At 39.4% G+C, this 14,388-nt stretch overlaps 4 protein-coding genes across 4 annotated transcripts; 2 read left to right on the top strand and 2 right to left on the bottom strand.

Annotated features, from left to right (window-relative positions):
* Nucleotides 1-389: 389 nt before the first annotated feature.
* Nucleotides 390-3,882, top strand: LOC103437933 (pentatricopeptide repeat-containing protein At1g18485). Its single transcript, XM_008376462.4, has one exon. It carries the CDS (start codon nucleotides 465-467, stop codon nucleotides 3,393-3,395), a length of 2,931 nt encoding a protein of 976 aa, XP_008374684.1. The 5' UTR covers nucleotides 390-464; the 3' UTR covers nucleotides 3,396-3,882.
* Nucleotides 3,883-6,259: 2,377 nt separating this feature from the next.
* On the top strand, nucleotides 6,260-9,075 carry LOC103437932 (uncharacterized). The gene is made up of 5 exons (XM_008376461.4): nucleotides 6,260-6,459; nucleotides 6,615-6,688; nucleotides 8,471-8,574; nucleotides 8,654-8,708; nucleotides 8,793-9,075. The coding sequence occupies exons 1-5, from the start codon at nucleotides 6,352-6,354 to the stop codon at nucleotides 8,926-8,928; spliced, it is 477 nt and encodes a 158-aa protein (XP_008374683.1). The 5' UTR covers nucleotides 6,260-6,351; the 3' UTR covers nucleotides 8,929-9,075.
* A 282-nt stretch (nucleotides 9,076-9,357) lies between these two features.
* On the bottom strand, nucleotides 9,358-9,804 carry LOC103424599 (basic leucine zipper 43). Its single transcript, XM_008362692.3, has one exon. The coding sequence runs from the start codon at nucleotides 9,802-9,804 to the stop codon at nucleotides 9,358-9,360; it is 447 nt and encodes a 148-aa protein (XP_008360914.2).
* Nucleotides 9,805-12,563: 2,759 nt separating this feature from the next.
* Nucleotides 12,564-14,307, bottom strand: LOC103437931 (uncharacterized). Its single transcript, XM_008376460.3, has one exon. The coding sequence runs from the start codon at nucleotides 14,240-14,242 to the stop codon at nucleotides 12,800-12,802; it is 1,443 nt and encodes a 480-aa protein (XP_008374682.1). The 5' UTR covers nucleotides 14,243-14,307; the 3' UTR covers nucleotides 12,564-12,799.
* Nucleotides 14,308-14,388: the final 81 nt, after the last annotated feature.

Below are 14,388 nucleotides of genomic sequence, written 5' to 3'. Positions count from 1 at the left end.
ATTTCTGCGCTAAGCTACGTTTTTTTTTTTTGTAAAGAACATGATTTAGTTAATACAACCTCTCCAACAACTTTCTCATCAACGTTGTTCGAAAAACTCACTAGATTACTAGCTCAATAAGTAAGAACAATTTTTTTTTGAATGAATAGTGATTTCCTGTGTGAATATTGTTTTATGCGGGAGTAATATTAGGGAGATTAAATGTGCAAACTAAATGATGTGTCACAAATAGGAATAAACACGTTTATCAACGATTAAGTAATCAATTAATCATCAACTTTTGTGTTATTTAATTTTTAAAATTTTATTTCTAAATTTAGTTTCCTAAACATTAGCTTTTATGCGGTGAATTTTTTTTTTTTAAAGTTTTATTAGTCCGTTATCGGCCCAATGAGTAAATAGTTCGACGGTGACACTGAAATGGCCAATTTCTTATCCTCTCCGAACGAACAAGCATCTCAACCATGGCTTCTGTGGCAGTGGCACCACCACCACTCTCATGCCATTCTCTGCCTACACCTAACGTCAAACACTTCCTCCGCCCAATCTTCCCTCCAAAACCAAAACCACTTTCTTCTCTCTCCGCCGCACAGACAACCACCCACCACTACCACCAAACAGACTCTCTCACTTTCCTCCAAGACGTCAACAATCTCTGTGACGCCGGAAACCTCTCTGAGGCTCTGACCCTTCTTCGAGCACACTCTCACGATGCAGTTTCCAGCTCACAGCAAGGGAAGGACGCCATGGGAACCTTGTTACAGGCCTGCGGGCGCCGCAAGGACGTCGAAACCGGACGCAAAGTCCACAACTTGGTCTCTGCGTCGACCGTTTTCAGCAGTGACTTTGTTCTCAACACACGCATCATTACCATGTATGCAATGTGCGGTTCTCCTTTGGATTCCCGCTCAGTTTTCGACGGGCTGAAGAGGAAGAACTTGTTCCAGTGGAATGCGCTTGTTAGTGGGTATGCAAGAAACGAGCTTTTTGTTGATGCCATTGATCTGTTTGTTGAGTTGATCAGCGTTACGGAGTTTAAACCCGATAATTTTACTTTTCCCTGTGTTTTTAAGGCCTGTGGGGGGATTTCGGACGTGGGTTTGGGACAGGTTGTTCATGGGATGGCTGTGAAGATGGGATTGATTTCGGATGTGTTTGTGGGCAATGCGTTGATTGCGATGTATGGGAAATGCGGGTCGGTTGAGGATGCAGCTAAAATGTTCGAGATAATGCCTGAGAAGAATTTGGTTTCTTGGAATTCGATGATATGCGGGTTCTCGGAGAATGGATTGGATCATGAGAGTTATAGTTTGTTGGGGAAGATTTTAGAGAGTGAAGAAGCTCTAGTACCGGATGTTGCTACTTTGGTGACTGTATTGCCTTTGTGTGCTGGGAACGGAGAAGTAAATATGGGGATGATGATTCATAGTTTGGCAGTGAAATTGGGGCTGAACCAGGAATTAATGGTGAATAATGCGTTGGCGGACATGTACTTGAAATGTGGGTACTCAGTTGAAGCTCAAGTTTTGTTTGACAAGAATGACAAGAAAAATGTGGTTTCTTGGAATTCCGTCATAGGAGGTTTTTCTAGAGAAGGGGATGTATGTGGCACATTTGATCTTTTGCGAAAAATGCAGATGGAAGAGGAGAAAGTGAAGGTGAATGAGGTCACCATACTGAACGTGTTACCGGCTTGTTTGGAGGAGTCGGAACTTTTGAGCTTGAAAGAACTTCATGCTTATTCATTCAGACATTGGTTTATATATGATGAACTGGTAGCCAATGCTTTTGTTGCAGCGTACACGAAATGTGGGTCACTAAATTCCGCTGAGCTTGTTTTTCATGGTATTGAGACGAAGACAGTGGGCTCCTGGAACGCAGTTATTGGTGGCTGTGCCCAAAATGGAGATCCATACAAAGCTTTAGATTTGTACCTTCAAATGAAATATTCAGGCTTGGATCCTGATGAATTTAGCATCGGTAGCCTCCTTTTAGCTTGTGCCCACCTGAAACATCTTCAACACGGGAGAGAGATTCATGGATTTGTGCTGCGAAATGGGTTAGAAATGGATTCATTCATTGGTATTTCATTACTATCCGTTTACATCCATTGCGGAAAATTATCATCTGCAAGAATATTATTTGATAGGACAGAATCAAAAATTAGTGTGTCTTGGAATGCAATGATTGCCGGTTACACTCAGGTTGGACTTCCTGACAAAGCCCTTGATCTCTTTCGCCAAATGCTGTCTGATGAAATCCTGCCTTGTGAAATTGCAACAATGAGCATGTTTGGGGCTTGTTCGCAACTGTCAGCTTTGCGTTCAGGAAAAGAGCTGCATTGTTTCGCTTTGAAAGCTCGCCTCACAGAAGACCTTTTTGTTGGTTGCTCTCTCATAGATATGTATGCAAAAAGTGGCTGCATCGAACAATCTCATAGAGTTTTTGACCGGTTAACCAAGAAGGATGTGCCTTCATGGAACGTTATAATTGCAGGATATGGAATTCATGGACATGGAAACAAGGCTTTAGAGCTCTTCAGAGAAATGCTAAGTTTTGGGCAGAAGCCTGATGGGTTTACGTTTATCGGAATTTTAACTGCATGTAGCCATGCCGGGTTGGTTAAGGAGGGGATAGAATATTTCAACCAGATGCAAAGCTTGTACAAAATAGAGCCGAAACTAGAGCATTATGCATGTGTGGTGGACATGCTTGGCCGGGCTGGCCGGTTGGAGGAAGCTTTAAACCTCATACATGAGATGCCGGAGGAGCCAGATACTAGAATGTGGAGCTCATTGCTTAGTTCCTGTAGGAGTCATAATAATTTGGACATGGGGCAGAAAATCGCCGAAAAATTGTTAGACTTAGAGCCTGAAAAGGCGGAGAACTACGTGCTGCTGTCTAACTTGTATGCCGCATCAGGTAAATGGGATAGTGTGAGAAACGTGCGGCGAAAGATGAAGGAGATTGGCCTTCAGAAAGATGCCGGACGCAGCTGGATTGAACTCGGAGGGCAAGTTTACAGCTTTGTTGTTGGTGACACATCTCTGCCAGAGTCCGGAGAGATCAAGAAAACGTGGGCAAGGCTAGAGGAAAAGATAAGTGAATTCGGATACAAACCCGACACAGGCTGTGTGCTTCATGAACTGGGAGAAGACGAGAAGGTTGAAATACTACGGGGACATAGCGAGAAGCTTGCGATTTCATTCGGTTTGTTGAAGACGAGTAGAAGTAGAACAACACTGAGAGTCTGCAAAAATCTGCGGATTTGTGTGGATTGCCACAATGCAGCTAAGCTGATATCGAAAGTTGTTGAAAGGGAGATAATTGTGAGAGATAATAAGCGCTTCCATCATTTCAAACATGGCCTTTGTTCTTGCGGAGATTATTGGTAAATCAGGAGGGAAACTGATTTCCGAATACATGAGAAGAAAAGAAGTTTGAGAAAATGGGTGTAGCGGAGATGAGAATGCTTCGTTGAATGTTTGGGGACACGAGAAATGACAGGGTTAAGAGCGGGGGTATCCGAGGTATAGTGGGAGTGGTCACAATTGAATATAACATGAGAGAAAATGGGTTAAGGTGGTTTGGACGTGTGAATTAAAGGCCTATAAATGCTCAAGTTATCAGAGCCGATGTGATAGAAGCTCAAGGCAAAAGGGATAGAATAAGACTTAGGAAGACTTGGAAAGAGGCTTTACGAAAAGACATGAAATACTTAGAGCTAACGGAGGACTTCGCACAAAACTAATGCGACTAGAATGACTCAAATTTTGGGTTATATTGATTCTTGTGAAAATCCTCAAAATTCATTGGAAAACGTGGGTTATAACTCACATTTGTGAAAAAAATAAAAAAAATGAAATTTTTAGTTTTGGGAAACGTTTTGCGTATGAGTTAACAATGTTGTAAGACATTTGAATGTGATCCTACTATTTATTAGGTCTCAGAACTATTTTTATTGATTTTAAAAGTTGAAAAAAAAAATAGAAAAATGATATAAACTAATATTTGGAATGTCCTAAATTAATTTATAAAACATGTGGTGTGACTAGAATGAGCCCAAATTTTGGTTTATAATGAATCTTGTAAAAGTTCTCAAATCGATTGGAAAACGTGGGTTATAACTCATAGTTTTTGGGAAAAATTTAAAATTTTTAGTTTTAGGAAATATTTTGTGTGGGAATTAATGAAAATGTTGCAAGACAATTGGATGTAATTTTGTCCCTTATTAGGGCTCGAAACCATTTTTCATTGATTTTTAAAGTTGAAAAATAGAAAAAATAATGAAAGCTAATAGCAGCCCCCAAAGAGATTTGTAGGTGTCCAAAATCTTGGAAATGTTCTAAATTGATCTTAGGAAACATATGGTGTGAGTAGAATGACTCTAAATTTGGCTTATAACGAATATTGTAAAAGTTCTCAAAATCAAGTGGAATATTGTGGGTTATAACTCACAGTTTCTGTTGAAGAATTAAATTTTTAGCTTTAGAAAATATTTTGCGTCGTAGTTGAGGAAATTATTGCAAGATCTTTGGAAGTGATCCTACCATCGCTTTTCGTGCATCAACCCGCCTCGTTTTTCGTGCACACTATGCATCGTTTTGCATGTCAATTTTCTTCGTGCATTGAGCTCGCCTCGTTTTGCATGGTAGAAGCCTGTCTCATTTTTTGTGCCTCATTTTTCATGCGTCGAGCCCACCTCATCTTGTGGGCTGAATTTTTCATGCATGAGCCCGCCTCGTTTCACATGCGCAGAAGGCTATCTCGTTTTCTGTGAGCGGAGCCCACCTCGATTTGCTTGCGCGGAGTGCGCCTCATTTTGCAAGCTTTTTTTTCGTGTGCCGAGACTGCCTCATTTAACATGACAGAAGCCCATCTGGTTTTCTGTTAGCGAAGCCTGTCTTATTTTATGTGTGCTCGGGTTTGCCTTGTTTTGCGTGCGAAGTCCGTCTCATTTGGCATGCCATTTTTTTCTACGTCGAGCCCGCCTTGTTATACGTGCATTGAGCCCTTGTTTTGTGTGCACAGAGCCCACCTTGTTTTTTCATAAATGGAGCACGCCTCGTTTTACGTGCGCCTGGTTATCTCATTATGCGTGCGCATAGTCTATCTCGTTTTGCATGCGTTGAGCCCTCCTTGTTTTGCTTGCACAGAGATCGGATCTTTATTCACCCACCGAACATAACTTTAGGAAAATATTTTGCATGAGAGTTAAGGAAAATGTAGCAAGACTCACAACTTTTTATGAAAAATTTGAAATTCTCACTGTTGTTGTTATATTGGTGCAGAAATGTTATCATAGCAAATTGAATCCGAAGTTGAAGGTCAATATTTGTAGACCTTGTTACATAACAGAAGAATATCTTTGAGATAGTATCATGCCTACATATAGAACAATTTTTCTATTCAACTTTCACGTTGTGTTATCAATTTATTTAAATTATAACACGTATATTAGTACCGTATTTTAGGTTCATAACATATACATGATGAGGAGTTTTCGAATTCGAATAAAAAGTGACAAACGAATTATTCTAATTGACTCGCCTAATCCACACAAGCTTACAAAGATAATTTATAGTTGGGATCTTTTGACATGGGTCCAAAGTAACTAAAAATTGGACCTATTTCGAAAGTCAAAAGTCACTAAAAATTGAACATATTTCAAAAATAGGCCTATAAAATTGGACCTATTTCAAATTTTCCGCTTATAGTTAAGGTTCCACACCATCAATTTTGACTTTTGTTTCAAAGTACATATTCAAGAGGACAAAACCTAATGACCCATCTCTTTTTAGGTTTTTTATGTTAAAATAAAACATACCAAAAAAACTCTTAAATTTGAACAACCAAGAAAAAGGAAATTTCTATATAAAGCAAAAGGTTATATTTTTAATAGTTTAAAGTGTTAAACGAGTATACAAGATGGTTTCAGAGCAAAAAAATGCTATTACCATTTACATCTCATTCGATTTAAAGGGTGTGGATCTTAATGGTTATCCATCCAGGAGGATCCTTCAATTATAACCGTTTATCATATATCATACAGTCAGAAATTATTGTGATTTTTTTTTTTTGAAATTGAATATAAACCGTACTTAACAAAAATTGGTCAAACAATTTACAATAAACAAATGTAATTGAAGGATACTTTTTCGTTATCCATATCCAAACAAATTTTCGACAACCTTGCTAAAATAATAAAATAATAAATAAATAGTAAATAAAAATAAAGAAAATGACTGCAGAGATTGAGAAGCAGAAAAACTTCGAAAGCCTCGATTTTTTTCACTCGTTATAGTTTGTTATCTGTTAGCTGTTAGCAGTAGCAGCAAAATAATTGTGGAAATGGCGAGTTTGCCGTCTCCGTCGTCTCCGGTGTCGCCATCCCCCTCTGCTTCCAGCTCTGACAACTCCGCCACTCAACCCATCTCTCACTCTCCTCCAAATCCACAGGTTTTTTTTCTCTCTTTCCTCATCTCTCTCTTTATATACATATATCTGTATATACACACACACACATACAGATGTATATATATATATGTAAACAAATGGTTTGTGTAATGATTTCTTATGGGTTTTTTCCATTTCGTATTTTAAATACGTTGAAGGTTGAAGCAGGAGTCAACAATGGAGCTCTCGATGCCGAGGAGAAGAAGCCTGGTATTATTTCTGCATATTTCGAGTGAGTACCTCTTTCCTTTCTTGTCCGATTTTTCGCTTCTTTTGTTTGTTTGAATATGTGAAAATTTCAACTTTACATGTTCATATTCATTGTTGAGGAATGTATTTTGCAATTAACATGCCAGTATTCCCTCTTTTTAGTAATTATTTTTCCATTTTTTTGGTATTTATTTTGCCCTGTAGATTCAATTTTAGTGATAAAGATGTAATTTTGCGTATCGGTGTGTATAATTTGTTCTGCTGGTTATTTGGCTTAAATTTGTAAGTTTGGTTTTTGGTAGCATTTCTTCACAGACTTCAATTATGCTTGTTTATGTGTTTGTCATTTATATTTTGCTGGGTGTGCGTGAATTCGTTTCCAGGTAAAAGAAAATAAAGAGCGAAATACTTAAACCGGTTTGGTTTATGAAATTTTAGTCCTTTTCCAATTTTTGAATGGTCTTGAGTTTCGAAATTGTAATAGATTGTATAGGGACAGCTCAAATCTCTGCAGAGAGAATATAAACCATGTTTTCGTGACAAATAATTGTGACCTAGAGATTGATCGATGAATGGATCCTGTGTGGATCATTTTGACATGATATTCTGTAATGCAATTGATCGATTTTAGTTATTTGTACAGTAGACTTGGTAGTTAGAGTGGTTTCTATTACTTTGAAAATTCAGTTGTGAAACTCGTCTCAGACTCTCTCATCTTCTGCCCTTTAGTATGCTCGCGTCTTTTAATGGTTTCCTGATTGAAACAAAGTAGTGCTACGTTCTATTTGTTTGATTTTCCATGAGTTACTTCTTCCCATTTTCTGAATTTAAATATCCCGGCCTTACACTAGCTTACACTTCTAAGCTCTAAGCCTTGCTCTCTCCTTAGCATCTGCACGCAAACAAGCGGAAATGGTAGTCTTTATCAGCCACAAGGCTCCGTAATTATAACTGTAGTAATGTAGGCAGTCCATAGTGGTTGAAATTTAGCCATCTGAAGTCTCTATCGACGGTATTAACCACTTCATTGTAAGAAGCTACTACAATACGTATCTTAAATTAGACTGAGGAGGTTCCTTTGTTTGCATAATGATACCCGAACATCCTCTGACCTCCGAAGCATCACATGTAGATGGCATCATTTACCTGTCTTCCCTTTTGTTAAAAATGTAGACTATATGTGAATTCCATCTAGAAGCTCACATGCCCATTACTTGGTGCTTTGTCTTTATTTCTTCTCCCTATAATCGTGAGTTCTTGGCATTGGTTATGGTTTGTGACGGGGTTTTTCATGAGCGCAAATTAGGTCTTTGTGTGATGCAGGAGCATCCGAAAGGCTTACTGATGCCTGGTTGATCTACCATTTATGAGCTCTGTTATCCAAAATGCATGTCACATATCAGTTTTAAGTATTTTTAAGGGCTAGGACTATCACGTATCAGGTTATTTTTATAACCAATGGTTGGGATGCTAGGTCTGTTGTAACCCGGATATGTTATTGTGAGTCCTTTTAATTAGTTTTTAACATAACACCCCATTGTTTTTGGATCACTCTTTCTCCTGCCCTAGACTTATAATTGTCATAGTTATAGTTTGCTCCTACCAATGCCTTCTTCATATTCGGCTCTCCTCTTGCTGCAGGCTTAGCGGAAAGTTTTCTGCTGCTGCCGGATATTAGCTACTATTAGCTACTCAGTTATATTCCATGCTTAAAATGACCCTTAACTTCTCTTGCATGTTATATCATGAATTTGAACCAGCGCCTAGCACCTGGATGATAAACTATGACCTTTGTTTGTGTTAGTGACCTCCATAGTGCGAGCCACAGAGAGAAGTTCAAGAAATATGATGCTGACTATAGCCGTTGGTTGACTGCAAAATACTTCTCAAAAACAAACCTATATGGAGGTGTGCAACGTTTTCTTAATTTATGATGCAGAATACATTTTAAGCATCATTCAAAATTTATTTTGCTTCGTTCTTGCAGGCGACATCTTTGATGAGAGTGTGACAATACATGATCAGGTTATAAAGTCAAGCAGGTACAGTATACTGAACCTTGTTGTTCTAACTGAATTTCTTATGCTATTTCCGAAGCTAATCATGTTTCGTTCCTCTATGTCTAGATGGCCTTGCACCCTCTCATATGCAGACCCGGTCCAGTTTCTTGAAGAACAGAACAGCTTTTCAACTTTTACTACTACAGCAGAAACCTCGCCTGGCATCTCAAACGGGAAGCACCTAGTAAAGAAGAGCGGTTGATGATAGGTTTTTTTTTCGATTTTCAGGGCCTATTTGTATCATATTGTATCATAAACAAATGTTCTGATGCACGCTAACAAGTGACTCGAGTACATGGACCCAAAAATTTTGAAAATCTCTAATCGAGTTGTTAAGAAGTTTCTTGTATCTATTGTCAATTTATGCCTTTTGCACCGAAAAGGGTCAGATATCTGCCATCTTGTTGATAAGATCGTACGGATGTAACGTAGAGTTGAGAATGAAAATCGATGACATTTACAGAATGATAACATCGTATGTATGCAGATCGCTGACAAATTACATCAGACCTCTTAAACTCATGTATCTTTGACCGTGTTTACTTGTAGAATGATAACATTGTATGCATCAACGCTGCTGCGCCCCTGTACTGGATGGAACAAAGCCGAATTCTCCATGGTCGGGATGCAATCATGGCGTGCTTGAATCTTCGGCTGTAAGCTGATTGCCATTTGTGTTAACGGTGACATCTCCCTCAATCCTCAGAGGTGCAATGAGATCGGCAAGGATGATTTGAAGGGAAGAGACTCTCTCCTTCAGCTGAGCATTCTCCTGGAGGATCTGTTGGTTGCCTTCTAACAGTTGGATGAGCTTCTCCGAGAGCTGGCGATTGGTAGAATGGAGCTGATCCACCTGATACTGCAGCTCTTCAATCTGCTTCTTCTTACGCATTCGCGACCTCCTTGCAGACTCCCTGTTGGATATCATTCTCTTGAGCTTTCTTTCGTAGTTCATGTCCCGCTCCCCTGCTTCACCGAAGGCGGCTTCGTTGCCAAGAGATGAGGTGTTTGCTGAGAAACCATGGGTTGGAACATGGATATGAGAGATGTGGAAGAATCGGGTCGGGTTGATCGGCATGGATTCTTTTAGCTCCATGAAGAAGAAGAATCTTTGGGTGACTAGGAGGTGCAGAGAGTAAAATTCAAAAGGGTTTGAGCAATTTTTTAGTGAGCTTCTAGCATCTATGTATACACAACATTTCTTGACCTTCACGTAATCAGAAATTAATTGAGATTAAGCTTCTCCTTGTCATATATTTTAAGAAGTTTAACATTTTTTTGTCTTTACACATTCATATCAACATCTGAAGGCAAGACCTGGACCTGGAAATTATGCCGATTTTCGGAAAGGCGTGTGAGATTATGGAAATATTAAGAGTGGCTGATCACCTTAATTTGCTCATGTTGATGTCTTAATGTTACATTACTTGCTTCCGACGTCTCGCCGGGAATGTGATTAACAGAGAAATTAGGATTTGCTAAAAATGTAAGGGGAAGGGTGAGTTCATGAAGACAAGTGAACTCATGAAATGGAAAGGTTTTTCTTGCAGACCGAAAGGATTTCAAGGTTTGTTCTTAAGTTCTTTTGGTTGCTTCTAGGTTTGATAGTATATTTATAAAGATATATTATATAGTAATATAAGTTAAGGTCACAATTCGGTATCGAACTTACAACAAATATAAATACAAATATAAATACACATGGTCTATACTATAGACCTTGTACACAAACCTTGAGTGTCGAACCTCAAACCTTGTGAGCCGTCGTGTTTTCCTTGTTATAGGTGGGTTAACCTAGTTGGGGTGACATATATATGCTAAGATAGATCCGAACTTGGTATCAAGCTCATATATTTCACCCTTGCATTCTTGTGAGCCGCACTTTCGACCTTTTTCTAATCAAGTAAAAACTGAATGTCGCTAGACCAACTGATCATGTGCAGGTTGTTTTTAAGATTTATTTATGTCATATATACCAATAATTTTGATTGAGAAAGCTCATACATAAAGTTTGACCTAATGAATTCCAATTGATTAAATATTGTCTTTTCCATGGTATTTAAGGATGCAAAGCTATGCCACTACAAAGGCACTATCTACGAAAATAACCCTAATTTGGAAACAAAGGGAATTTTGCGAAAAAACAGTTCTTTCACTAGTTTTTGTTCTTTCCTTTTTAAGGAACCAGCTAGTGGCTTCGTCACGGCAGTTCACAGTTCATCTTTTTGCAGGCTGGAAACACTCATGGGGCAGTTTAATCTTCCTATGACCACCATTGTATGATTCACCAGTGTTAAGAATCAAATCCAAAATATGCCATGTAAAATACAGATCTGGAATTCATCCTCAACTATTGGGCGTGGTTTCTTTCATGAGTTTAATTATGCACAAATGCGTGAAGTTATTAATAGGAAACCAACAAACGTTTCCGACAGAAACAGAAACAAACCAATGTGCAAATCATGGGCATCGCCATCCTCCTTTTGCTAAAATTGTTAGATTTATAAACAATTTTCATAAGATTTGTAGTTGAACACTTAATATAAATTCAAACTTAAACCAATGTATTGACTATCATTAACATCCGCTTAATCTACATAATCACCAACTCGCGTGCTTAAACGCTTTTACTAAAATTGGCAAGCGAGAAGATATAGAAGGGACGTAGAGAAATAAGATTCCGGAAGATAATTGGCTTCTTTCTTTGAATGTGTCCATTCTTGCTTATTACGAATTACAATTTGACACGTATGCCCAAATTTTTCGTTTTGTGTTTATAATGAGCTATTTTTTGCGTGAGAGATGGAAAACCAAAAGGTTTTTTAGCCAAAATGATTTATGAGGTTAGTATAACTCCTCACTTTGGTCCCTGACATTGAAAATCGATATAAGTGATCCATGAGTTTGTCTACTATAAATTATTTTGGTTATTACATTAAAAGTCTACATCCTCATAAGTGAAGGTGTTTGTTTGACAAATATACCCTTTAAAAGGTGATCACATGATCTTTTACATGACAATTTAATGAAGATATTGAGAGATTTTTCGGGAATGACTAAAATGATGTATGGTGGACAAACTCAGACACCACTTCTATTCATTGTAAGGGGTCAAAGTAAAGAGTTACGCTAATATCATGAACCATTTTAACTAAAAACTCAAAACAAAATAAATAGATAAAATTGGTTTATCCAATAATCTGATTTCTATGCCTGCAATGAAATATTGGATAGATGTCTTCACCACCAACTTTGCTTGGACATTCCTAAAATTGTCTTCCTATTGTTTTTTACTTTATTTTTTTTTGTTGATTAATTAATTTTGTTTTATTGTTTGTCTTAATTTTTTTTCTTGATTAATTAATTAATTTTGTTTGATTGTTTGTTTTGCATTTGGTGAACTGCTTGCTCACTTTTAACCTAAATATGCTTAACTTTCAATTAATAAAATGTACTTTTTCTTTTTCCAATCAAAGAAAAGTTAAAAAAACAGAAAAGAACAAGAGGTATCTACTGGATCCAATCAAACTGAGCTTACTGAGTAGGCGATTCAGACCGTTAAAATTTGATCCAACGGTTACAAACAAGAAAACCCTCTAAAAGTTATCATAATTGTAATCATTGAATCAAATTTCAACGGCCCGGATCACCTGCTCAACATATATGGATCCGGAGGGGATCCGGTTCGTATCTACCAGCCAAACCATGAACATTGTCCAAGTGTGCTTGCCCCTCTGCACTCAAGTTTAAATCTTCGCTCTCGTAATTTAAATGAATTTAACGTAAATTATCGCTCGTTTGTATTGTAAAAGAAAAAGAGCACACAACAAGTAAGAATACAAGACCAAAAAAGAGTACCCACCATAATATTATTACATATTTGCATGACAATCATCCTCCAACAAGAACAAGCATAACAAAAAATGTATAAGCTGATAGAAAAAATTAACATGACAGCCATGAAAAGTAATCTAACCATAAAACTTTTTCTGATACTCCCATCAAAACATAACAAAGCATCATGTACCACAGCAGTATCTACATTTTCGAAAACCTAATGCCGGAGAAAGATCTCAAAAGAGTGCCTGACCATTGTTCGACCCACGAGCAAGCCTTGGGTTCCTTCTACGCTCGTAGGTAGCGTCATCGGAGGGCAATTCATGTCGACAAACAGGACATGTGTTCCTTATGCGTAGCCACGGCACAATGCAGTCACCATGGTACCGATGCGTGCAAGGTAGCTGCTTTGCTTGTTCCCCCGATTTCATCTCATCCTTGCAAACAGCACAGACTGCATTACCCTTTTCCACATCCTCCTGAGTTAAAACTACGGATGGGAGACTTTCAACCACAGCGTTGGCAGCCGGAGGCCTGCCCGTTGTCGCATTCTCGTTCTCAGAGAATTGACCAAACAACATATCATATTCTGCAGTGTGAATATAGTCATCGTCGAGATAAGGCACAACATCTGGATTTATGTCCCAAGTATTGGAATTCAACAAAACCTCCCATTCCAAACTTTCCGAATGCTCATATCTCTCCACATTCACTTCCTCTTCCGGCGCCATCATTGCCGAAACTGAAACTGCCACCGGTCCTGATTCCTCATTGTCGGGAGCAATAAACATACTGAAGACCTCTCTCTCATCAACCCCTCCGTCAACTTCCTCCCACTCGAAATCTTCGTTACTTTCCCTATGGTCCTCCAAAATAAGCGAATCCCAACGCAGCGGGATGCTCGTATCAACATCATTCTCTCCATGGACATGATCCTCCGCGCCATACTCATCCCCGGAATTCAAATCAATCCCAATAACCCCGTTCTCATCGTCCTCCGAATCGGTCCCAACCTCAACCAGCCTCACGCAATTCTCGTAAGCATCATCATCAGCCCTACTTAAATTGGAAGTTTCCTCACCAAATTCAGACCTACAAACCCTCCTCCCCACGAAGAAATCCTCCTCCTCGGGATCATCAATCCCGTCCCCATCCAAACAATGCCCAAAATCCAATCCCGACCCTAACCCTAAACTCAAATCGAGGTCCAAACCCTCCATACCCACACCGCAATTCGACTCAATAACCCCAAAACTACGATCCTCCTCGTCAATATCTTCATAAACCAAAAGGGGACTGCGAGCGGTTACCTGAGACGACTGCTCGACCCGCTGCTGGAACAGATCCATGACGAAATTGACCTGGTTCTCGCGGCGGTTCAGCAAACCGGATGTGTCGGTCCGGTTGGATGCGGAATTGGGCTCCCCCGAGACGGCGTCGTTGCGGATGACGTGGACGGTGGATTGGTACTGGGAGAAGATGTCGCCGTCGGGGTCGTCGGATTCATCTTCGCGGACGGTGACGATGCGGGGAGCGCGGAGGGAGCGATCGGAGGACGGGAAATCGGGATCGGAGAAGTAGAGGTCGAGGTCGAAGTCGCGATGGGCGCGATAGGTGAGGTGGGGAGGCTCGTCGTCTGGGTCGCGGAGGTGGAAGAAGGTGACCTCCGCCATCGACATGTCGTTTTGGTTTTCTTTCGTCGTTTCTCTCTGGCTTTTGCGCTTCGATTTTCTGTGGGAGGAAATTGGGGGTTTTAAAGTTTGTGATCTGCCGACGGTGAAATGACGAGATCGCCCCTCATTTTTTCACCTTTTTTGTTTTCCGG

This window comes from Malus domestica, chromosome 06 (assembly GCF_042453785.1).
Source record: "Malus domestica chromosome 06, GDT2T_hap1".
Taxonomy (NCBI): domain Eukaryota; kingdom Viridiplantae; phylum Streptophyta; class Magnoliopsida; order Rosales; family Rosaceae; genus Malus; species Malus domestica.
This window is presented reverse-complemented; position numbering and strand designations above follow the sequence as displayed.

Excerpts from the sequence above, each read along its gene's own strand:
- LOC103437933 (XM_008376462.4), top strand. The coding sequence starts at position 465 with ATGGCTTCTGTGGCAGTGGCACCACCACCACTCTCATGCCATTCTCTG.
- LOC103437932 (XM_008376461.4), top strand. The coding sequence starts at position 6,352 with ATGGCGAGTTTGCCGTCTCCGTCGTCTCCGGTGTCGCCATCCCCCTCT. Across the intron at positions 6,460-6,614 it reads ACTCTCCTCCAAATCCACAG|GTTGAAGCAGGAGTCAACAA; the intron begins GTTTTTTTTCTC and ends AATACGTTGAAG. Across the intron at positions 6,689-8,470 it reads ATTATTTCTGCATATTTCGA|TGACCTCCATAGTGCGAGCC; the intron begins GTGAGTACCTCT and ends TGTTTGTGTTAG.
- LOC103424599 (XM_008362692.3), bottom strand. The coding sequence starts at position 9,804 with ATGCCGATCAACCCGACCCGATTCTTCCACATCTCTCATATCCATGTT.
- LOC103437931 (XM_008376460.3), bottom strand. The coding sequence starts at position 14,242 with ATGTCGATGGCGGAGGTCACCTTCTTCCACCTCCGCGACCCAGACGAC.